The 26,551-nt window shown below is 35.3% G+C and overlaps 1 protein-coding gene across 2 annotated transcripts; it reads right to left on the minus strand.

Moving 5' to 3' along the window:
- Nucleotides 1-47: 47 nt before the first annotated feature.
- LRRC39 (leucine rich repeat containing 39) lies at nt 48-17,840 on the minus strand. Of its 2 annotated transcripts, none has more exons than XM_036883890.2 (9): nt 17,707-17,840; nt 13,635-13,827; nt 8,553-8,658; nt 7,391-7,550; nt 6,713-6,849; nt 5,246-5,391; nt 4,343-4,495; nt 3,324-3,460; nt 48-184 (listed from the first exon to the last, which is right to left on the minus strand). In XM_036883890.2, exons 2-9 carry the CDS (start codon nt 13,745-13,747, stop codon nt 129-131), a joined length of 1,008 nt encoding a protein of 335 aa, XP_036739785.2. In that variant the 5' UTR covers nt 13,748-13,827; nt 17,707-17,840; the 3' UTR covers nt 48-128. The 2 variants fall into 2 exon arrangements, with proteins under 2 accessions (XP_036739785.2, XP_057356449.1); XM_057500466.1 differs by lacking the exon at nt 17,707-17,840 and adding an exon at nt 16,327-16,421.
- Nucleotides 17,841-26,551: the final 8,711 nt, after the last annotated feature.

Below are 26,551 nucleotides of genomic sequence, written 5' to 3' on the forward strand. Positions count from 1 at the left end.
GAACTTTAAAAAATGTGGCCTCATTGAACTTTTCATAATAGCTTTGTTTTTAACTTTAGAAGTCTAAACATTGGAGAATTCACCAAATTCTTAAAGTAATCCTCTTCAGCAGTGCATCTTGAATTATATTATTCATCAGTATTTATAGAGATTGATACAGTAGTTGAACAATTGACTTGGTTATCTGAAACAAACACAATACATCAACAGATAGCTAGCACATTAACTTTCAATTTGCATTAAAAAAATGCAAATTTCTATTTTGGAAATTATTTTCCTTTGATTTTATTTAATACTTTTTACTTCTCAAGTTCAAAATAGGATGATCAGTTGTCAGTTGGTAACAAGAGTCTGAGAATTAGGCTTATTAGGGATTCTTTTGCCCATACAGATCTGGAAAGATAATCAATTGTGATTTTTTTCTAATGCAGACAAATTCAGAGATGTTCAAATCAGTCGACGAGTTCACCTCCAGATTTCCAGAGCCATAACTATTTATATAGTATCAGAATTGTCCATGACAAACACAAAAACTGAAGAGATGTTTTCAAGGAAAAATGCTATTTCACTTCATTTTCTTATTGGATAATTATCTAGTTAGAATTTACAGAAAGATACTTACAAACTTAATTCACAAGTTAAACTGAAATTTGCAAATAACTTCTGATAATTAGAACAGGCCACTTTTACAAGTTTAAGTACAAATATAAGTATATTCTCTCTTGTTTGGGAACATAATTTGCAATAAAGTAGAAATTAGATAATGAAAACAAAAACCTCATATTTAGACCTCATTTAACTCTTAAGTGGTTTCTATGCACAAGCAATATTAAACCAAACATACAGTAGGAGTATTAACTCTTTTCCTCATCTTATCCTTGATTTATTGCTGCTGTTATTTGTAAATATTGTCTTAGTTATTGGTACATTTGCCAAGACAAAGATCCAGAATTACTGATGTTATTTATCATGATATTCTTAGGTAACATTTTATCCTATATGTCTGATTACATGAATTATAAATTAGAAGCCTTGCCCATTTTTAATTCCTGGCCTTTCTACTTTAATCTCACATGTTTTATGAGACTAGCTAGGTTCAAATCTCAAACCTACCACCTCTCAGCTGTATGAACTTGAAACATCTTAATCTCTTAGTGCCTCAGTTTACCCTTCTTACAATGGGGATGATGAAGACAATAATGAAACCTGCCTCACAGGGTTGTGAGTATCAAACGAGGTAATACATATAAAATGCTTAGAACATTTCCAAGCACAGAGTACTCAAAAAATATTAACTTTTGTTAATAATACTAATTCATGAATCTTTTTAATACCAAGCAGTCTTGGTTTTAATATTTTTTAATACATAAACTTTTTTCTCAAGTTTTATGTCAAATGTTAATAAAGGAAGTTATTATAAGTTTTATGTCAAATATTATTAAAGTAGTTAAAGTAAGGTTATTTTTTAAAATGTTGCTCATGCCCCCAATCAAGAGACCATAAATGAAGATAATGTATCATTCAGTAATTAACCTGATCCTAATTTTTGTCATATAATCTGTTTTGCATCATTAAACAATATATGCCCCAAAATAAAAAATATTCTACAACAGGCATAATCTCAGTTATGTTTCACAAAACATCCACACACATACATATATACAGTCAAGAATTACACTGATACACTCCTGTGACCATTTAGCTTAATAATATATATCAGACAATGTTACCATGTACTTTATGGAAAAATAAGCTTGTCTTTCAACAAGACACCTAGAGGTCAAGATCATTGTTTTCCCCAACTTTGTTTTATTTTCCTTAAGATACCATGAGAAAATGGCTTATTCATTGTATTAATTGTACATTTTAGATGCATTAGGATTGCTCTTAGAAATTAAACTGCACCATATTAAATATATGCTATATCTCATAAAACATGTGAGATTGAAGTAGAAAGGCCAGGAACTAAAAATGGGCAAGGCTTCTAATTTATAATTTATGTAATCACAGACGTACAGGATAAAAAGTTACCTAAGAATATCATGATAAATAACATCAGTATATTAAATACAATATATAGCATATATTTAATATGGTGCAGTTTAATTTCTAAGAGCAATCCTAAGATACCATTGAGAAATAGCTATTTCTTGGCCTACAGAATTTGCAAGCCCCTTCTTGAACTTCAGATTTATCTACACAACTACCTCTTCTTGCATGTGCCATGAGTACATCAAATTCACTATGTTAAAACTGAACAACATCTTCCACTTACCAAACCAGCTTCTGTGCTTAAATTCCCCATCTCAGCATCACCATCCATCCAGTTGCCCTAAGTTCATTCTGGACTGACTTTTTAATTCTATTCAGTTATCAATTCTGTTCTACTTGTCTTAAATTTAAATAGATATATTCTGCTATCAAAAACCGGGCCCCAAACTACTACAACTTTTTTACTTGTCTTACTCCAATCTTCCTTGCTATTGTGTCTGTGACCTTGCTACACAGATCTGATGACTATTTCCTAAGCATCCTCCATTGGATGTAGGTAAAAATTATTTCCTCTAGCTGAAACACTATCATTGTTTGTTCAGATTATATGCATTATTAGTAACTATTTGAAGATGTAATTAAATTCTACCTTTTAACTCAAAAACTCACATTTTAGTGAATTATAAAACCATGATTTCTACTCTATAGTTCCATTGTTTTTATTAACATAAAATTGTGCTCTTTGTCCTCTTCCCCTAATCTTGGTGTTAAACACTCCTTAGTTTTTTAAAAAAGGCATTTAATCTCTAAATTATCAGAGACTTAAGTGATTGAAATCTATATATCAAAATATCACATTTTAACTGTTGGTTGAAAATCTATGTTCTCTTTATATTTTTCATTCCTTGGCAAAGAATTTTTTTGCTTTTGTGGATTGTAGAAAAACGAAATGGGGAAGATAGTGCTCATGAGTAAACTGATATCTATGACAAACTGATTAGAATGAGTTAGTTCAGCTTTAAGAATCACATCCAAAAAAAAAAAAAAAAAAAGAATCACATCTTCATGTGGTTGTGCTTCAACGGCATGACCAAAAAAACTTGTTTCCTGACTTCATTAGAAAGACTTTCAATCTTTACAACTTTCATTATCTTTCTCAAAATAGTGAACAGATTTAAATATCACTTATTTTTCCTCCCACAATATTGACCACGAGAACAGAATTTGACAGGAAAGTTAATACGGAATAAGAAATCTATAAAGGAATTCATATGTATATGCTTACTCTACCAAATAAAATGTTTAACCTGTGCTATATGCAGATCTCATACCTGCTCTTCGTGATTCCTGTATGTACGCGTGCATAAACTGGAGACCAAATAATTCCCGTTCCTCCTCTTCATCTGTGCTTTCACTGGGAGGAAGTGTTACTTCCAGTTTCAGTGGGTTGTCTCTGAAGTTGACAAACCTAGTAGTTCACCAAACAACAGTGTTTTTATAGGTGCCATGGTAGTGTGTATCCTCTTGGAGAGAGCTCAAATGGTAATATACTAAATTACTGTTTTTTAACTAGTTTCAATAACACTTTGGTAAGATGTGATACATCCCAAGAATCTTTTAAATTTCTTTTCTAGAAGAAAAAAATATTAGCTTTAGGCAACTTACTTCAAAGCTTGTAAAAGCAACTATTGGTCTATAGCATATATTTAATATGGTGCAATTTAATTTCTAAGAGCAATCCTAATGCATCTAAAATGTATAATTAATACAATTAATAAAGTTTCTGCATATTTCATAGGCTTGCTTCTGTCTTTCAGTGTATCTTGATTTAGTACAGTTTAGTAGTTGCTGAATCTGAATAAATGAATGATTTTGTTACAGAAGTAGTGGGATTGGTGCAAATTCTTAGGTCTTACACTCACTTTTGGAAAGAGACATTTGAGGGACTTCTGATAGTTAACTTAGAACTAAGTTACATTTGCTCTCTATAACATAATTGCCTTATCCACTTGTTATTTAGAATGAAAATAATCACTTATGATTTTGGTTTTTATATCATGGGTAAGGTTTGTTAGCAGTTATAAAGATGACATTCAGGGAAATGTCATCAACAGAGAGTACTTCTTAAAACTGATAAATCCCAATATTGCTTTAGTTTCAAAGATTCTTTATTGAATATTTTAGACCAGTATTAAATTAATCCTATTTATAAGTTAAAGAGTTTCAAATTGGAAAAGATTTTTAAGTGAATTCATTCACATGAATAAGATTTCAAATCTGAATAATAATTTCTCTATATTTGTCAGGCAGCCAGAAAGGCACAGGTCAGTCTTGTGTCTACAATTTATACCTCAGATTGGTCATTTCTTCCATGCACATTGGAATATCTTGCAGTTTATTGTTGCTGAGAACAAGAGTACCCAGATTTTTCATATTGCTGATTGCTTCTGGCAAGCATGTTATTTCATTCCGTTGCAGCCACAGTGTATGTAGATTTTGCATTCTGAAGAATTAGAAAAGGTTTCTGCAGTTAGTTACAGAGTATGAAAATCCTGGATCTTATTAACCTAAAAATCAAGTAGATGTCATCTTTGATAGCATCTCCTTTAACCAGTATACCTTATTGCATTAACTGCTTTCACATTACCTGATTATTACGGAAATTAATCTGGGAGTTACCCTCAACAGCACAGGTCTCATCATATGGTAGTGGAAATGGAGTGTATTCTAGAATTCTTCGCTATCCTCATAGGATTTTTTAAAGAACTTCTATAAATATTATCTAAATAAATTAGTCTTAAGAGAAAAATAAAATTATTAATATGCCCACTAATGGCAAGGCAAGTATGCACAATAGTTAACAGCATGGACTTTGGGGCCAGTCTGCCAAGGCTTGAATCCTAGGTTTCACACCTACTGTGATCTTGATTTAGTTAACTTCCTAAATTTAGCTAATATTCCTCTGTTAGTTTCCTTATCCACTAGTAAAATGCTCAGTAGTGCCTGGCATGCACTAAGCAATGTTATTGTAGCATATTCTTGACAATTTGTTGGAAGTCAGTCAGTTTTTTCCCCTCCGAAAACCCCTTTACTTATTTGGAGTAAATGAAAATATGATGCTACAAAGTAGCCAAATTTAGAACTAAATGAATCTATTGTGATTATGCTTGGGGTCCCTTTATTTTGTTTATTTTTTATTTATCAAAGATAGCTTCAACACATCTGTTGGTACCATAAAAGTTTTTTATTTTACCTTTCTATAGTATCAGGAAGTTGTTCAAGTCTGTTGCTTCCCAAGTCAAGCCACTCAAGGGCAGGCATGTTCAACACAGCAGGAGGGATTGTAGTAAAGTTGTTCATACTCAGATCAAGGTGAGTAAGTTTTAACAGATGGCTGAGCTGAAGAGAAAAGCAAGATTTTTCAAAATGAATGTGCACAAAGTAAACCACTAGCACGTTCACATTGGTAAAGGAGATATTTCACATCAAGGAATGTCCACATTTTCCTTGGGCTTCATTTAGTCATAGTAGTCCACAACAAATTAAAAATAAAGTTAAATAACATCCTGATAAACTCTCATAGAATATTACCTCTTCGAAGAAAATTTATATAACCAAGTGTCAGTGTTTACAGAACCTGCCTGGCACAAGTTTGTTCTTTTCCTCAGGTCAGTGTTTGTTCCAGTAAAACCTGCTTATTTAAGTGAAGAAAGTGACCTTAATTTGATCAAGACAGATTAAGAGACAATGCCCAATTCACAGAGCTTTTTAGTGACAGAACCAATCCTAGAAATGGAATGACAAGAATTAGAAATAAAATACTGGCCCTCTTGTAGGTATAAAGAAATTGTCCCTACTGGTCTTCATTTTTATCAGAAGTGCATGCACTTCATTAAACTGAACTATTATAAGAGAAAAAGATTAGAAACTATGTTTCACTTGCAAGAGCAACAATTATTGGTGACATGTTTACTTATTTGACATACCTCACCAAGATACAGTAGGAGAAGGGAATAGTCCTTTTGAGTTTTATTATTTTTCACAACCTCTATCTTGTAGTCGTTATTTTCAAGGCAAAAAACCTTGGAAATTTCCTTTGCTGATTCTAAGAGCATTATATACATTTGAAAAGTCATACAAATGTCTGTATCTCTATGATTGGTTTGGTTTTACCAATAATAAGGCATCATACTAAATCAAAGTTTGACGTCTTCCCAAGCCCATTGACTTGCTTTTACTTGGTAAAGCCTAGGAAACTAGCAAAGAAATGCTTTTCCTAAACTGAGAAATTCATGTCTAACACTTTTACCTCAAAAGCTGACCACTCTAAAAACCAACTAGTAAACTTTTTCTGTCACCATATTGTGCTTTAGGATAATCATTTATTCATTAATTAAGCATTTATTAAGTAACAACTACAACCTAGTCTGTGCCTTCAATTCTGGGAATAGAAATAAGACTCTCTGGTCTTCAAGGAGTTCAGTCTAGCCAACAAATGATGTCAGTACCGTGACAGTTATAGAAGTATCTTTTACACTAAATCAATCTTTGTCTAATTAAAAACATGCATTATAATAATAGGAAATGGTTTTCACTAAATATTTCCTGAGATAAAATTGATAGCATTTCTTCATCAGTGTTATTTTTTAACAATCACACAATTAGAATTGAACTAGTACCAGACGGAAGATAAAATCATAAGCATTTATATCTTTCTGACCTCTTGTGGAAGATCACATATATCTCTGTTAACAGCAAGTTCTAGTTTCTCTAAGCTGGCACAGTTACTTAGTTCCTTGGGAACAGTCTTGATTTTGTTGTAACTAAGAATCAGTTCCTGAAGTCTAGTGAGCAATCCTACAAAAAATAAAACACAGTAGAGAGCAGATGGATATAAAACAGTGTTTCCAGTTATTAAGTATTATGGCTAATTTACTTGCCAGTTTTGCATTGGCGAATTCACCCTTTCCCATTCTTTTCCCGCTATGTGTCCTGCCCCTTCAGTTAAGGAGCAGGTTTATCAGTGCTACAGCAAAAGCTTCTTTTTCTCATTGTTTTAGCTATACAATGTCCTCACTAGTTTTCCATTTGAGGATTTTTTTTCTCAGTTGAAGAATCTAATTTTCTTCCTTGCCTTCAACCTGTTCTCCTCTAGGAGGAGTAACCAAACAAGCATTATTGTTTCCAAAACCTACACAACAATAATTTCCAAGGAGAAATATTTAATTATTTCTTCTATAGCATTGAAACCTCATCTGGATTCCCCAGAAGCTTCAGTTTAGATAAGTGTCTAGAATTTTCTCAAGACTCAGGCTGTATAAAGATGAGGTCTTTATAACACGTGTCCAAAAAAATTCACAACAAAAAAACAAAGGAATATAAATGCAATTTTCCTTACCAATTCCTCGGGGTATCTCTGAAATTGTGTTTCGAGATAAATCTAACACTATGAGGTTCTGGAATCTTCCAATGAATTCAGGAATTTTCAACAAACCAGTTCTATGAAGTTGCCACTCCTGTAACTGATTACTCAGTTTCAGTAGAGAAGAAGGCAGGGTCTAATGCAAGTAAAAGAAATGACAGAATTACTATATTACTTCAATTATTTTAATATCATGCCACCCTGAAGAATGAGGGTAGAGATATTTTATTTGTAAAAGAATTTTGGGATATTTTTTCCATATTTTCATAATAGAATAAACAAAAATAACATTTTGGTCAATAGTGCACACGCAAAGAGCTATGTCCTAAAAATTCTGTTGTATCAGGTTTTATCAGTACATATGTTTTTGAAAATGAGAATATGGTGGTTAATGGAAATCATAGAGAACCAAGTCATTTTAGTCAATAATTCAAACTCTTCCACTTCTGTTTGAAATGTTTTTATAAAAGTTAAAGAGAACATTTTTTAATTTAAGGATTGTAAGAGTTTCAGCGATTCTGAACTCTATGCCTTTTCCCTTTCAGCCTAAAATAGCCCAAAGAGAAAATAAAAGAGCTAGCTCTCTACCTAAATATACCTATTATATGAAAACAAATATTGACTCAAGAGATAGAGGCCTTTGTAAAAATTAGAGTATACCTAATGTAATTAAGCAACCATGTGCTGTTTGTGTGTGTGTATGTGTGTGTGTGTGTGTGTGTGAAAGAGAAAGATGAATCAGGTGGTGGGCCTGAGAAAAAAATTAATATCCATTTCCATTTTCTGAAGTTTTAACTGAGACTTTGCTTTGGAAAAGCTTTTATGATTTTTGTTAGGCAAGTGACCATATTTTTATGGAAAATGAGAAATTGCCTATCAGAAGGATTAGTAGGAGAAATACTACAAACCACTTAAGTTCAAGCAGAGTTGAAGCAAATTGATTTAATCTTTGCAAAAGTAAATTGTGAAGTTATGTTTCTTTTCAGTTGTTCACATTGTCCAAATTCATTTGGTACTATTATTGTAATTAGAATTTGTAACTGTTCCAGTCTTACCCAGTCTCAGAATCATTTTCGCAACTCTCCCACAGAATGCGATAGAAAAAAATACATACAGAAAATACTTCTATAAAGTTTACCTTCCATTCCTCTTTTTCTATCTTCAAAATAACTCTTCCATCTTCCCTAGTGACCTTTTCTCTTAGCTTGGTTAAGCTTACTCGTTCTTCCCAGATCTGCACTAGCCTAGGAGACCAGGAAATCATTTTAGGTCATTGGTAATGACACAGGTGGCATTCACTTTCACATAAAAATGTGACCCATCAAAACCAATCTTATGATCAATAGTATCTGGAAATCAGACAGGAATTCATTTTGCAAGAATAATAAATATGATTAGTATCATAAATCACCCTATTTTTAAATTCCTGTAGAGTGTAACTCTCCATTGGGTTTTTGTAACAGCTTTATTGAAATATAATTCACATACCATAAAATTAGTCCTTTCAAAGTATACAACTCAGTGATTTTTGGTATATTCACAGAGTTGTGCAACCATCACCACTATCTGATCTAAAACATTTTGATCACTCAAAAAAGGAACTCCATATCCATTAGCAATCACTCCCCATTTCTCCCTCCCCCTGCCCCTACCAACCATTGGTCTACTTTATGTGTGTATGGATTTGCCTGTTCTAGACATTTCATATAAATGGTGTTATACAGTAAGTGGTCTTTTGTGTCTGGCTTCTTTCACATAGCAGAATATCATTCAAAGTTCACCCATGCTGTAACGTATCAATACAGGCATACCTCGTTTTACTGAACTTCATTTTGTTGCATTTTGCAAATACTGCATTTATTACAGATCAAAGGTTTGTGGAAACCTTGTGCCAAACAAGTCTATTTGGCACCATTTTTCCAATTGTATTTGCTCACTTCGTGTCTCTGTCATATTTTGGTCATTCTCCCAATATTTAAAACTTTTTCATTATTATATGTTATGGTCTGTGTGATCAGCAACTACAACTCCTGGAAGCTTAGATGATGGTTAACGTTTTTTCATTAGGTATGTAAATTTTTTTTAGACGTAATGCTACTGCACACTTAATAGGTTTGAGTGTAAACATAACTTGTATGTACTGGGAAACTAAAAAATTCATTTGGCTCACATTATTGCAAAATATGCTTTATTGTGGTGTATCTGGAATTGAACTTACAGTATCTCCAAAGTATGTCTGTAAATTATTTTTTTATAGAAAAATAACATTCCACTCTATGGATATACTACATTTGGCTTATCCATTCGTTAGTTGATGGACATTTGGGTTTATTCCATTTTTTGGCTGTTATGTATAATGCTGCTGTGAAAATTTTTATACAAGGTTTAGTGTAGACATATGTTTTCATTTCTCTTGGATATATTTCTAGGAGTGGAATTGCTTGGTCGTATCATACCTCTAACTTTTTCAGGAACTGCCAAATTGTGTCCAAATTGCTTGCACCATTTTACCTTCCCAACAGCAGTGCTTGAGGATTCTGATTTCTCCACAGCCTTGCCAACATTTGTTACTGTCCATGTTTTTTATCATAGCCATCCTAATGGGTGTGAAGTGGTATCTCGTTTTGACTTGCATTTATTAAATATTTAAATATCATAGATATTTAATAAATTTCTTTGCTGCCTTGCAAATAATACAGTTCAACTTCAGATTTAAATTCTGTATTACCACATTCCAATTTTATCCAGATTTTGTTTTCCAGATATAAAAATGAACAAAATCTTTGTTATTCTGTAGCACATGCCTATTGATTTTTTTGTTCATTGCAAATATATGTAAGAATAATACCAAGTAATAAAAATGACTAGCAAAATGTTACAAAAGATTTTCTATTTCTTTACTAGGAAATTTCTTCTGTATGAAAAATAGAGAAAGAATAATTATATACTTGAAATTTTTATAATTTAACCTATTAGAATGATACATAATAAAGAACTTAGAAGCAGTCATCAAAGAATATAGATTTAATTAATTTGAATATTTATTTGCCAAAAACCTCTTGACATTGAGAGTTAATGTATGTTTTTAGTGTATTAACTGATCTCCAGTGAGGATTTTATAGTGAACAGATCTCTAAAAGTGAAATATATATGCTGTTTATATGTGTGCTTGCAAAATATTCCTATAGACTGTGTGTTCTCATCTGCTACTTGTCTGAAATTTAATCTGCTAACAAGTGCAGAGTGACAATGGCTGTGTGGACTTCTAGGCTGAACAGCTAAGCTTCTGATAGGTGTGGTTAACTAAGACAAATGTATAATGCCATCTATTCAATTATTTACTTTCTATAATAATAGAACTATACAAACAATAGGCATAATGATTATTAATTACTTATTGCTCACTAAAAGCTATAGTTATTTCAGAGCAAGATTTAATGACAAGTGCAATTAGGTGCCTTATTCCCTAACCTTCAACTGCAGTTAAAGAATTCATAATACATTCATCATGTGCCAAATACTGTGATGGTCATTGTGGATACAAAAGCTCTGCCCTTAGTGAGTTTACAGTAAAGTTAACTATTATTAGACAAGTCTATTTACATCTTTTCCATGATTCCTAAATTCTTTTTGGCTCTGAAAATCTATGATCTAAATCCAGAATGTATCACTTAACTCAGAGACCATGGGCTAAACATATCACCTTTGTGTGTCTTGGCTATAAAATATGGAGTTTGGATTAAATAATGGCTAAGGCCTCTTCCCGCTCCAAAATTCCGTAAGTCTTACACTGCTTATTTTAAGCTTGATGTTTTTTCAAGTTTTGATAGGAATTTTCTACTTCCTCTAAAACCCTTTTATTATAGTCTAAAGCTTTTCCCAAATGTCACACCAACTTCTACCTAAGTGCTAGATTTCTTTAAGGTAGCTTGGCATCAAAAGACAATTAGGGCAATTTCTGTTTAAAATTTAAGTTTTTTGAGCTAAATCTTTAGCCACTTGTAGCTAAAAAAAGAAGCATTAGATACATTCTTTCCCTTTTTACCCCTTGCCTGTTTTGTACAGAGAAAACTTGAAGCTGCCGAAATTAAATGATTCTTAACTAGACAAATATAATAGGTGAAATACAGGAGTTTAGAACCAATTAATTCCTAACCACTGTTAAAAGAATGGATAGGACTTATTAAGGGTCCTCTATAGTCAAGTTTATCATAACTATATAATATAAATGTAATAGGTTTCATAAGAGTAGTTTTATATAAAGAGATCCAGTCTAGGGAAATGTAACACCTGTGGTGAATATAATGCTTACTGAGTCAGATTGCTTGAGTGTGAATACCAGTTCCACATTTATTAGTAGTGTGATATTTGACAAGTTACTTAGGCCTATCCCTCAGGTTTTCCATCTTTAAAATGGAGAAAATAATAGTACCTATGTTTGACAGATACTGTTTATTGTCCCCCAGTAACTCTTATTCCTCTTCTTACTCAATAATAAGATCTCTAAACTTAACTAGGCACAAGACTTCATTTAGCCACCTTCCCTTGCAGCCACAGACGGCCGTGTGAAGCTTTGGCCAATGGGATGTTAGCAGAAGTAGCAGTATGTGCAAATTCCTGCTAGATGGAAGCAAATATGATGGCTTCAGTTGGTGTACCTACTTGGAGCCATGAGGTGACTCTAGGAATGGAAGCCAGGCACAGCTGAGCAACCAGATAAAAGCCTCAGTGTCTGACTCAATGAAGTGCTATTCCAGCCCTGGATCACTTTCCCAGGAAAGTTAACATACCTTGTTTAAAGCACTATTGTTTTGGTTTTCCTTCTCTCATAATGCAGTCTAATCCTTATGATGATACTGTTTTCAGCATGTTGAGAGAATTTAAAACGAGGTAGTGCAAATAAAGCACTAGCAGAATGCCTAGTAACAGTAAGTGCACATTGAATGGCTGCTACTTTTATCATTGTCATATCACTATCATCTTTATCAGCTTTGGTTGGGAAGAACGGTCCCTCCCCATTCAGATATTTTTGTTTTTACAGACAGTTAGCAGACAAGAATACTTGCTTATCAATTACTACCATCCCCCCACCTCCCACCTCTTTGCTGGGAGAATACCAGTTGTTTTCAAATATTTTCTATTCCTCCAAGTAACCTAGATATAAATCTTAATTTGTCTGAAGCAGCCATACAGTCTCAATCCCCTCAAAGATAACTAGGCTAGGGAGTACAAATGACCCAATTCCGGCCCATGAGAGGTAAAGGAGAGGTTTACTAGGAGACCTGAGGAAGGTTTCCTCATTCTTAAAGAAATGAAAATAAATAGTTTCCACCCTCCTGATAACATAATGATGCCTGGAGGTGAACTAGTCATCCTGTGACATTGAGAGAAGCCAGCCTGGGGACCAAACTTACATACTGAGGTTAGCAGTAGAAAGTGATGAAAAGAAGTGAGTCTTTAAAGCTGTTGAAGTTTTGCAATGGCCTTATCTCAAGACTTCTCTACTGGTTAAGCCATTTTTAGTTGGATTTTCCATTATTTGCTGACACAAGACTGTTTTTTAAATTGAGATATAATGTCATGTAACTTTATATTTATTTCAGGTGTAGAACATAATGGTTTGGTATTTGTCTATATACTGTAAGACACAAGAACATTTAATGTTTGGAAAGAGACCCAGTGAACAAGAATTGTAGGGAGTTATATGGAATCTGTGAGGGAGTTATATGTACAATACTTTGTAGACATCCGACTAGGAGAGTAGCCAGATATCAAGAAAGCAGAGGAAATGAGAGGCAAACTATTTAACTATAGCCCAAATCAAGGAATTAGGTAATCCAGGGGGCCTGGTTGAACTCAACAGCTATTCAAATCTACAGTGCCTTCTACTGCCAGATGTTGTTTTAGACACTAGGAAGTATAATGTTTAACAAATAATCACTGAAAAGTAGACTAAATGATACTAAGCAAACTTCGATGACTGTTGAGCAGACTCCTATGAGGCATAAGACACTACTATTTTCACAGACGCTTATATTTTTTGTGGCACCCATCACATAGCCACACTTGAGTCAGATGCTTCCTTCAGTGTATTTTGAGTTTTCAGTAAATAAAAATTTCTGTCAAGTTCAATAATACATCGTTTAATAAATGCTTTTCTCTGTCATGATGATGTTATGAATTTTTAATAATGCAAAAGAGTAAATATGTTATAACATACTTCTGTTGAAATTCCTTCTCTCGCTTCAGGTCTTCATCGAGTTTCTTAATTCTTTTTTCCCAGACTTGCTTTACAGCATTGACAGCCCCGGTACAAACCACATTGTCTGACATGATTTCTCCACATTGTTACAGACTCACCAACTTCATTAAGTTCTGAATAGCTAAATCACAGATGTCATCTGAGAAAGGATCTAATTATACCCAGAGGGAAAAAAACAGTGTCAGAACGTTCATTGAATATCATAATGATTAAAATAGTTTGTATTTGTTGAGCACTTTCCATGTTCCTAAAACTATTTTATACACTTTACATGCTATATAATAATAATTCTCATAAAAATACCATGATATGGGTACTTTTATTGTCTCTAATACACAGATGAGAAAACTGACCGTTAAAGAAGATGGGTGATTTATTCAGGGTTTCATATTTAATATGTGGCAGAGGTGGGAATTGATGCCGTCTAATTCCTTTGTTACTAAATATTTCACAATAATGAAAAACCACAACTAGTTTTCATGCCCAATTATAGGAAAATGGCTAAATAATGGATATATAAATTATGACAGGCATCTTGGGATAGCTACCTAATCTAGATGCTATGTGCACAAACTGGAATTCAGTTAAGTGTAATATATTGGGATTGTTTGCTCTTGTGTAAAATAAGTTGCAAATGGACATGTAGTATTGAGGATTGTGACCTCTCAGAAATGAGAGGAAAATAATAGTAGAGAAAAGTTATGTAAATTATGGTAGATCCATTTTATGGAATATTCTTTGCCTTACAAATACTGGCATTGATTTTGTAGCAAATAATATTTGCAATAATGAAATAATTTAATTCACAATTAATTGGATTATTTTCTTCTAAGTTCAGGAAGTCAAAGATGTCCACAGTCGCCACTTTTATTCAACATTATACTGGAATTCCTGTAATGCAAGGAAGGTAAACAGAAAGGTATAAAGTTTAAAGAGGAAGTAGAATTTGCAGCAGTATAGGGAAACGTACTCTCACACACTTAAGATGGCTGTATATATTGTTGTATTCTTTATGAAGAGAAATTTGGTAAATATCCATCACATTTACAAATGCACATTCACACTTGTAGGAATTTATACTTCAAATATTTTCAATTATAAAATGACAAATTACAAAATTATCCACTTCAGTGTTTTTCATACAAATAACTTTCCATCAGTATAGTACATGCATATCATGGGAAACTATATAGCTCCATAAAAAAGGAAAAGCATGATCTCCAAATTGTATGACAACACCATAATTTATTTATCCAGTCTAATGAAGGTGGGCATTTAAGTCACAGATTTTTGCTATTATGAGCAATAATGTTTCTAAAATTCCTGTTCTTCTATCTTCTTGGTGCTCAGGTGGCATTATTTCTATTGAGTATATACCTAGGAATAGAATTGCTGGATCATAGTCTATGTGAATTATGGATAATTAAATTCAAAATCATATATCAAAATTATAAGATAGAGCCAAATTGTTTTTCAGTGATTATGCCCATTTATACTCTTGCTACAACTCTGTAAGGGTCCCCATTGATGTAGACCTTTACCAACACACTACTGCATAAAATGATATCTCATCATGATCATAATTTATACTTCTCTGATTACTAAATGCTCCCAGTTAATATACAAAGATTGTTCAATGAAATAAAAGACAGTATCCTGCACATTGTTCATAAAAGGCACACCTAAAACAAAGATAGAGGAAAAAATAGAAAGTACAAAGTAGAAAAAGGTCTGCTCTTAGATTTATACCCAAGTGAAATGAAAACATGTTCATAGAAAAGCTTGTACATGAATGTTGATAATAACCAAAAAATGGAAAACAAATAGCTAAAATGGCTATCAACTGACACATGGATAAACAAAATGTGCTATACTCATACAATAGAATACTATTTGGTCATAAGAAGGAATGAAGTATTGATACACACTACATCATGGATGAACTTGGAATAAAATTATGCTAAGTGAAAGAAGCCAGACACAAAGGACCACATATTGCATGATCCTATTTATATGATATGTCTAGAATAGACATCCATAGAGAAAGAAAGTAGATTGGTGATTTCCAGGGGCTTTGCAGAGGGGGAAATAAGGAGTCTATTTTTTTTTACCACTGCTTAAGGGTGCAAAATTTCTTTCTTGAGTGATGAAAATCAACTTTTGAAATAAGTTCACCTATGAAAAAACCAGGAAGAATGTAATAAAAGTATTACATCTTGAAAATATAAAAATAGAAGTATTCTTAATAGAATGCAGAAGAAGGAAGTGGAGAAGTAGAAGGTAGGAACAACAGTACTCATATCTTCAAAGTGGGGAGTCATTGGATACTGTCCGTACTTTACAGAATGAGAAGGAAAGATTTAAATATTTGTTTAAAGTTACAATCAAGAGAAAAACTGAGAATAGGGATATAAATCTGTGAGATGTAGGTGAGCTTAAGCAACATCTTTCATAATGAAGCTCCAAAGATAATGTCAAAAGTTAATAAATAGCTTGTAACTGAGTTTGAAAAAAGAAAAATAGAAATATGAATTATTTAAAAGAGCCAATATATGGAAGCAACCAGTGTTCATCAACAGATGAATGGATAAAGATGTGGTACTTATACACAATGGAATATCATTCAGCCATAAAAAGAAAGAAATCCTACCATTTGCAACAACATCGATGGACCTAGAGGGTATTATGCTGAGTGAAATAAGCCAGGTGGAGAAAGACAAGTACCATCTGATTTCACTTGTGTATGGGATCTGCAAACAAACCAAATAGAATGAACAAAACAGCAGTAGTCTCATAGACACTGAGAAGTGACTGAGGATTATTACCATGGGGAAGGGTAAGAGGTGGATGAGAGGGGAAAGTGAGGGAAATAACGAAGCACAAAAATCTCATAATGTAAATGGTCACAGGGATGGTAGCACAGCATGGAGAATATAGTCAATGATTCTGTAACATCTTTTTCTATGTTGACAGATAGTAACCTCACTAGAGGGGGTGAGGATTTAATAATGTGTGTAACTGTTGATCATTGTGTTGTATACTTGAAACCAATATGATTGTATATCAACTATATTTCAATAAAAAAATAGGGAGATAACCACTGAAAGCTAAATCCTGAAATAGTTAAAATAGTTACTTCTAGGGTTTCAGAGAGAAATGGGGTAGAGAACATTGCTTTACATATCAATCTCCTCCAAATTATTCATTTCTTTAAAAGTACTCGGTGTGTGACAGAGAGACAGAGGGGGAGAAAACCTGTATTACAGAAGAAAAAGGTTTAAAATTGCAGGATGGATATATAATTTTCAACCACAGAAAATAGTTACAAAACGGTCCCTAGACTTAAGTAACACATGCAAGAGTTTACATGGGAACAAATTACAAGATCTTTTTGCCACCAAGAAATCTTAGAATACGTATGCTGATAATCCAGCCTCCTGAGTCTACCACAGTCAATTTACTGTCCCAGATTTTAGCAAATGTCAAGTATTTATCAATAATAAATTATTTTTTAAAATCCGAAGTATCTACCTGTAAATGTGTATTTTATTAGACATATATAACCATTCATGTGCTAATTCATTTCCTCATTTGCCATTAAGCTTTGCTCAGCCATTAGTTTTCTGATAACAGCCACTAATTTTCCTTAGAGATAAACAAGTCAATAATGATGTATGTATTTCTGCCTCCAGGATAGGATATTGTTCTCTACCTTGATTAATCATAACAGAAAGTACGTAACACGACAGGGAAGTAAGTATAGTGATGACATGACTGAGAGACTTGGCTTCCCAAAGCCAAAAGAAAGCAAGAGAGATACAATCTTAGAGGGCATGCTTCTTAACTTGTAGGGAAGCCTGTCTTCCAGAGAGGATGACAATCACATGAGTGACTAAGAACCCACAGAGAGACTTTTAAATTCAATTCCAAGTTTGTTGTATGTTCCAGCAAATACAAACACAGTAAAGGCATCATCAGCTGTCTATTTACATGCGTAGAATGGGAAAAATTCTTTTTGAAAAATACTTACCACTGTTCTTGGTTGCAGAAGCTGATATGCCCCAAAATAGCGATTATCAGCTAAGAGTGGATTGCAGAGAATTGTTTCCAGTGTGGCTCCAAGTGATTAAAATCCTCAGTCAGACTGTAACCAAGTGAAATGTAATGTCAGCCTAGTTCTAATTTTAGTTCATGGACAAAGCTGAGAATAGAAAGAATCACATGGAGCTTCTGTGCAAAGGATTATTTGATAATGGATGTGAGTGCATTCTGTGCACTGCAAAAATGCTACACTATAGGAATTACAAAACTATCAGGCATAACTCTTTAAATGCTCCTGAAAAGTAATTCCTATTGTTAGTTCTTCCACTTTCATGACTTGCACATTTTGAGTATCTAATAGAATTTCATGAATCTGTTCCAAGCAGAAATTTGGAAATGTGACTATATATGAGCATAACAAAAATTCGACCTAGTAAACTTTAAGGTCTGTAAATATTTAAACTAAAGGTACAAATGCTTCAGGAAAAAAGAAAAAAGAAGGTGTGGACAGGTCTGGGCAACAGAGGCTCCCCAAGCTTCTGCTGCATCGGGGCTTCAAATTTAACTCTCAACGTTCATAGATAGGAGTTAATTCCAGGTACTTAAAAAAAGTGTGTATATTTTTTGTATTGGTAATATGAGCACTTGGAACGAAACTCAAAAGATAATGAGTCTCCCACCATTCTGCCTCCAGCCATTTAGTTTTCTTCGATGATTCACTATTGCCGTTTACTGTGTGCCCTTCCAAAGATGGTCTGTTAATTAACAAGGATTAATATGCCTATATTCTTTAAAAGCACACATAAATGTCGGCATGCACACACACACACAAATGGCATTGTAACATTCCACATGGTACTTGGTAAAAGCCTGATATAAATGGCCTCTTTATGATGGAACTGCAATTATTCTTGTCATGCTTTGGTTGCTTGTGTGGCTCTCCTCTGGACTGTCTCCAAATTCCCCTTCTCAGTTTTAGCAAGTTGGCCTAGAGTTCTCTCACGAGAATCTGACTGGCACACATATTAGTTTATGGTGAAAGCCCTTCTGCCAACACTGCAACTGCCGCATAATGAATTCATTTCCATTTAATTCTGAGCTCACAAACATCAAGGATTCATGTTACCTTCAGTGTTTGCCTAAATGGTAATACCTTCTATAACAAAAAAGCCCTTGGTTATTTTGATGGGATAACAATAATAACATGAACCATCTCAGGTTTCACATAAATAATTCAGGGTTGACCTGGTCTGTCTGATGAGATATCACCCAAGTGACCCTGAGTGAAAGATTGAAAACAAGGGCATAGAGAGAGAGCTATTTAAAAGACATCTGGGAGAGAGATGTGGCCAAAGCTTTTGCCAAGCACACTGTAATTACAGGTGAGTAGTGGGGAAGGAAGCCAGATGGCAAGGAGTTCAAGACCATCCATTTAAGAAGTTAGGCAAAGGCAGAGAGGAGCAGGACAGGAAGTTTTTTCATGCGGTGGTAGGTAGAGGGAGCAACATGAGAAAGGAGTGTTTTGAGACTTCTTTTAGACAGAGGGAAATAAGCATTAAAGAGAGAGTTTTTTGGGAGGAGGTGATTATTTTAAAAATAAGAACAGTTCTCTCTCTATATTTATTTTGTTAGTTATGCAAAATCCAATAATATCTTCTGTGATGATGGAAATATTCTATATCTGCAGTGTTCAATATGGTAGCCACGAGCCACATGTGTCCATTTAAATTAATTACAATTAAATAAGTAAGATTAAACCAGCTTTTCAGTTATGCTAGCCACACTTCAGTTGGTCAATAGCTATAAAAACTAATTCAAATTTAAATTCAAATAGCCACATATGGCTAGTGGCTATCTCATTGGACAGCTCAGTTAGGGTATTACTAACTAGAATAGCAGATTAATCTCAGAACAGCCATATCTTAAACACTAAAAGTTTATTTCGTACTTGCATCACATCCCAACCTACCAGCTGGGGGAGGGGAGGGTTTGGCTCCACTGAGCCCTGTGAGGATGCTGGTTCCTGCCATCCATGTGGCTTCTGCCTTCAACAGGCAGGCTTCAAGGTTGCTATGGGGAGGAGAGTACAGAGGTTTCTCTTAGGAGGTTTTATGGGCCACATATGGAAATGTCCTGCATTACTTCTGCCCCCATTCTAATGGCTAGAAATAAATGACATGGCCCTTCCTGGTGGCAGGCTAGGCTGGAAAATAAGTATGTGCCCAGAAGGAGAAAGAAACGGATTTCTAGACACACAGCAGTACCCTGCCACGATTATCAACAAAAAGTTTTTTAAAAATAATTTTCAGGGAGTTTGGGATCAGACTCCAATACCTCCTCCATGCAGAACTAGAAACAAATTTTAACTAATATGCCAAAGGAGTGAAGCTGGTACAGTTCTGGATGTGAGGAAGAAACTGAAGGACCAAAATGGGGCAAGGGGATTAAACAGCAAAGATCAGGAAGGAGAAATGGAATTAATAATAAAAAGCAGGAAGTTTGGTTTTTGCTGGAGACCCACATCTTCCTCAGAAAGGGAAGTGTGAGAATATAAGGATTTTGAGGTGAAAAGGGGAGAAATTAAAGATCCCTAGGTTGAATCACCTTGTCTTTTCTAAAAGTTATCTGCTCGCTTTGACAGAGCTGGGCAGATGTTTGTGTAGGTGCTTAAAGTGAGCAGAAAGCACATGGAAGAGGTACAAGGATGGCTGGGGATTTTGCTGAAAAATTTGGAAGGGATTTGTTTCAGACTAACCTGGTGACCAAGATATCTTGGGGAATATGTCAAGTAAATTCAAATGTTGGTCTTTTGTTCTTTTGATGCACATCCCTATGATAAACCATGGGCTTCTGTTAATATTCTGTTTGACCATAGGACTGGCTTTTGAAATGTAAGTTAGGCTTTTCTCTTCTGCCTTAATTAACATACCAGTATAAAAGCAAAACACAAAAGCTAGTGAATAGATTCGCATGCAAACATTTTAAGATTAGATGAATAGAAAATATTTAAAAATGAGTAATTCGTACTTTGACAACATCAGTACAATTGTCAACACTACACCATTTGAAGTTTGAGAGGAAAATTTCTTCTCATTAACACTGAACTAAAACTAGGAAGAAAATACAAATATTCTTTGTTAGAGATACTATAAAATCTTGGAATCACAACAACCAAACAATGTAGCATCTTCTGTATCTGCCTCCTTCTCCCTACTCCACCTCTCAGCTTCCTCCCTACTTAAGTTCTCAAAGAACTCTCTTAGAAAACATTCATTATTTAATATGAGGTGGCACAGGAAATCTCACTTTTTCTTTCTTTCTTATTTTTTATTTGCTCAGAAATTCTACCAGTTCCCCATTCTTGGTTCATGTGTTCGAATGGGACTGATTGACCCCTAGGCTCCGAAGGTGACAGTAAGATTCATGCCTGGCCAATTAGAATATTGCACTCTCCTGCCCACACTGACGGGCATCAGAACCAAGCCAGGCCAGTGAAAACTCTGTGGGATTTTGAGTGGAAACAACATGGGTTCTGAGAAATGTAAACCTGGGTGGTGGTAGGCATCTTTGTCAGCATGTTGGCAGAGCCTGCCTGAGATGAAATCAGCACAGACGAACAGAGTTCCAAGTGGTGCAGAGAGATCAGATAGTGATGGAGAGAGATGACAGAGAGAGTGATAGAGATGATAGAGAGAGAGGTAGTGACAGAGGTAGAGGCAGATATGGGGAGAGAGCAAATGAGAGAGAAAAAGAAATAGAGTTTGTCTTAACTGTATTAAGGCCCGCATCCAGCCATACCTGAAATGGATATACCTGAGCAGATAGATGGACCGAGTTCCCATGGTGTACAACCCAGCCCAGTGAGAATTAGGCTTTTGTCAGTTATAAGAAAAAGAGTCCTGACTGTCACACTTTAAAGTACAGGTTCAGGCTGAAGAGGAGAGAAACTTGAACAATGAAGGCAACAGGTAGTACCAGCATTTTCATATCCCCCAAATTTTGACCTTTTAGGCAGTGGTACTGATGGCATTCCAAAGAGGACAAGAGTAGAAAGAAAAACAAACAGATAAAAGTAAGCCTTCTCTGCCATCCAAAAGACAAACAACAACAAATGTTGGCAAGGCTGTGGAGAAAGGGGAACCCTCCTACACTGCTGGTGAGAATGTAAATTAGTTCAACCATTGTGGAAAGCAGTATGGAGGTTCATCAAAATGCTCAAAACAGACTTACCATTTGACCCAGGAATTCCACATCTAGGAATTTACCCTAAGAACGCAGCAATCAAGTTTGAAAAAGACAGGTGCACCCCTATGTTTATCGCAGCACTATTTACAATAGCCAAGAATTGGAAGCAACCTAAATGTCCATCGGTAGATGAATGGATAAAGAAGATGTGGTACATATACACAATGGAACATTACTCAGCCATAAGAAGAGGGCAAATCCTACCATTTGCAGCAACATGGATGGAGCTGGAGGGTATTATGCTCAGTGAAATAAGCCAAGCAGAGAAAGAGAAATACTAAATGATCTCACTCATCTGTGGAATATAAGAACAAAGGAAAAACTGAAGGAACAAAACAGCAGTGGAATCACAGAACCCAAGAATGGACTAACAGGTACCAAAGGGAAAGGGACTGGGGAGGATGGGTGGGTAGGGAGGGATAAGGGGGTGATGAAGAAGGGGGGTATTAAGATTAACATACATGGGGGGGTGGGAGAAAGGGGAGGGCTATACAACACAGAGAAGACAAGTAGTGATTCTACAACATTTTGCTATGCTAATGGACAGTGACTGTAAAGGGGCTTATAGGGGGGACCTGGTAAAGGGGAGAGCCTAGTAAACATAATATTCTTCATGTAAGTGTAGATTAATGATAACAACAAAAAAAAAAGAAAGAAAAGGGGGGTTACTCCCTCATTGGATAAAACTAACTGTAAATCAATGATTAATGCATGCTTTAAATATCCTTAATTTTGATCACTTAAAGGGTGTCAGATGATCGGCTATGGAGGTACATTTTTCTGATAATATTCCTTTCTCTTAAAAAAAAAAAGAAGCAATTCCTGTGTGGTGACCTCCAATGAGTTCTATACAATGGTATAAAGGGCATGTCAAAGTGTGGGCAAAGGGTCTGTTTGTGTTTATACAGAGGATCAAAGCCTAATTCGGCTACCCAGAAAATGAACTAAGATACGCTATGAAGAAGAACTTCCAACATCAGCACTCTCTGGAAGAGTCATACCAGAAGATGATCATCAAATAACCTCAACAAAGATCCAGGCGATGCTGCAGTTGTAGCTGCACTCATCCCACCAGTTCCTGGACTTTCCATGGGAATGAAGAAGGAGATATCTAAGCTGGCCTGTGCATACAGTAAAACAACAAATTTGACTGGATCTATACTGTTGGAACTCAACCAAGAATTAGGAGAAGTGCAAGTTGTAGCGCTCCAAAATCTTACGACTACAGACTATCTACTGTTAAAAGAACATATGGGATGTGAACAGTCCCCAGGAATGGGTTGTTTTAATTTGTCTGATTTCTCTCAAGACTGTTCAAGTTCAATCTGTAAAGTAAAATCTGGGCTTCTTTAGGCATTTAATAACTTTGATCCTCTGTATAAACACAATATCCACCATATCATAGATAAGTTTTCACAAATGCCTAGGGTACCTAACTGGTTTTCTTGGTTTCACTGGAAATGGCTGGTAATTGTAGGTCTGCTTTGGTTATGTAACTGTATTCCTATTATGTTAATGTGTGTACGCAATTTAATTAATAGTTTAAAACCTACACATGCTTAAGTTACTCTACAAGAAGATATGTCAAAGAAATAATCAATCTTCCCATGTTTTCTTCCATCTGCTACTCCTATAGCTTTTCTTCTTCCTTCCTAATTACAACCCTTAAATAGAATTCGTGCCTCATATCGAACTTACAGAGAGTCAGAGAGTATCATAATTCTTCCAAGTGGTAAAGATACCTCAAGACATATACTGGGCATAAAAGCCACAGGGCATAAATCTGCAAAGAAGTAAAAAGCTAACCTTTTCAAACAATATTGCCTCTCTCTCACTTACCAACTTTACATTTCCCTGTATGGCCCCGGAAGATGACTGGTTAGCCAGAGACGGGTAAGATTCCTCAAGGGAGGAACAACCTAAGACAGGCACAGTCGCAGGGGGGCCATCAGGTGAGAAATTGGGGATCAACAGAGGTGAGGCTTAGAACCTCACCCTCCCTGTTTTGAGAGAAATCTTCTGCATCTGTGGATGTTTTATTGCCTTTGTCTAGCTTAGATTAACACTTACTCTACAGGCACACACCTGATCATCTACATTTGCTCTCTTACAGCACTAAACTATGTTTTCTACCTTTATCTTGCATCTGCCTACCACATCAGCATTTTATTTAAAAAAATAATAATAATAATAATAAGGGAGAAATGTGGGATTCACATATAAATCAAGTATAAAAATCAAACGAATATTCATATTTGACCTGATTGTTTATAGTTCATAATGCATGATCAAAACCGAAAGTTTCTGTAATGACTGCCTTTGTACTGTTCACCATATAAGAACTTATTCACTATGTAAGAATTTGTTCACCATGTAAGAACTTGTTCGTTATGCTCCAGAAGATTGGAGACTGATGAGAATTAGGCTTGGGGTGGATTAATGATTGTGAATTGAGCACTGAGTCCCCTACACAGAATTTTATTGTTGTTAACAACCATTTGATCAATAAATATGAGAGATGCCCTCTCAAAAAAAATAAATAAATAAGTGGGGGAAAAAAAAAGTCAGCCTTCTCCATGTACAGGAGACCTAGAGAAGGATAAAGTAAAATCTGGGCTTCTTTAGGCATTTAATTTGTTTTAACCCATCTACTCTCTAATAATAAACAATTAGCTTAAGTCAGAGAAGCTGGTCAGAGCAGCTGTGTTGCTAAGAGGTAATGCGATGTAGTAGGAAGTGGCCTTCCTGGGTTGAGTCGTAGCTTGTACTTCAGTGGCAATGTGACATTAAGAAATTGCTTTAGTTCTTATATATTCTTTTCTAACCTGAAATGGAGAAGATATCTTCTATGGCACAGACTAGCAATTGTCCCCTGACAGCCATTCTTTCCTTCACCCATAGTAACAAAATATTCAACTAAACACATGGCCTGTCTTTTCCCAGCTTATCTTGCAGCTAGTTGTGGCCATGTGACTAAGTTATAGTCAATGGGATGAAAGGGGCAGTGTCCAGAGCAGCTTCTGGGAATCTTCCTTAATGAAGAGCTTTCCCCTTTTCCATCCATCCTGCTGTATGGAGTGTGGGTGTGCTGGCTCAAACACTGTTCTGGATGGTGAGAACAGGTGTGATATCACAGGGACAGAACAGAAAGCTGAACCAGAAGGCACCTAGATTCATAAGGACTGAATGGGGCAGAGCCACCTACAACTGAGGACAATTACATGAGAGATATATAGATGTTGTTACTTAAGCCACCATTGGTTTGGGTTCCTGTTAGGTGCAGCCTAACTTAATCCTAAGTGATGTACTTACTCTGAAACATTGTCAAAAGAATAAAGTGAGACACAGTTAAGTGTTAGGCATGGTGCCTGGTATATAGCAGACACTCAGTAATACAGGTTTCCTAGTATTTTTGTACCTAAATAGGGCACAGCAACCTGCTCATGATCTGCTATCAGATTTGCTTCTCACTACCAATATTAGAGCAAAGTTATAGGACCTATTTTTTCTAGCATAAATTGAGACCCAGAGAAGCCCTTCTTCCATTTTCCCTTGTCCTCTGCAACCCAGAAAAAAAAACAAATTAATGGATTGACTTAAATACAAAATTAGGGAAATATGGAGAGGTATGAGCTTTGGGAGAGACCTTATTACACAACATCCATAGTAATGGCCTGGGCAAGGGTATAACGCAGTGCTGAAGAGGTTGACTGTGAATTATCATGTTGCTTTAATAAACCACTGCTTTGGAGAGTTTATAACACCAAAAGCCCTTCCTATCCAGACCAATACAGGGCCTTCAGGGACATTTCAATGCTAAGGCCTCTTAGACATACACAAACTCTCTTACTTTAAGCCTAGTCCTCCAACAGCACAAAATTATGGACAATCTGGTCATATAGAGCATGAGGTGTGACATACTAGCTTAGGTTTTACACATCTTCAGAGTATGTTAACTATGTACATTTAATTGTTTAAACTCTGTTGTCTTGCGAGTAGGTTTCAGCCCCAGGAAAGTTCGCTATGGATTCAGTGTGACCAAAGAAATTGACAGCAAAACGTTCTTTGGGGTGAAAGGGTTTATTACCCGGCTTGTTCTCCAGTGGTAGGTCAAGCACTAGTGTCTCTGCCTCTGCCCAGAGCAATGGGCCGAGCTCTCTATATAGCGCAATAATAGAGTATTGCCTACAGGTGTGGAAGCGGCAGCCCAGCAGCAGGCCAGTTACATCATCAGGTGGTTTAAGTTCAGTGAGGATCCTGGCCATAGGAACCCCAACTTCCCCACCCTCCACCCTCCAGGATTCTCGCCTTACAGTCTACATGCTTTCAATCTTCCACAATGGTCCCTGTGTGAGAAAGCTGGAGCACTGGAACCACATTCCACAATAGCAACAGAAGATAACAACAACTTAGAGATAATAAAAATTAAGATACAGCAAGATTTGGATACAAAAATTATAATAATCCTCAAGCCAGAGAAGGTTCCAAATCCACAAAGACTTTAGGGGGTGATAGGACACATTTTAATGTCACCAACATAGGTAAATCTTGTCCCTCAGGTAGGATGCATGCAAGAGAGTGGTCCTCTG

The sequence above is a fragment of the Manis pentadactyla genome, chromosome 4, assembly GCF_030020395.1.
Source record: "Manis pentadactyla isolate mManPen7 chromosome 4, mManPen7.hap1, whole genome shotgun sequence".
In the NCBI taxonomy this organism is placed as follows: Eukaryota; Metazoa; Chordata; class Mammalia; order Pholidota; family Manidae; genus Manis; species Manis pentadactyla.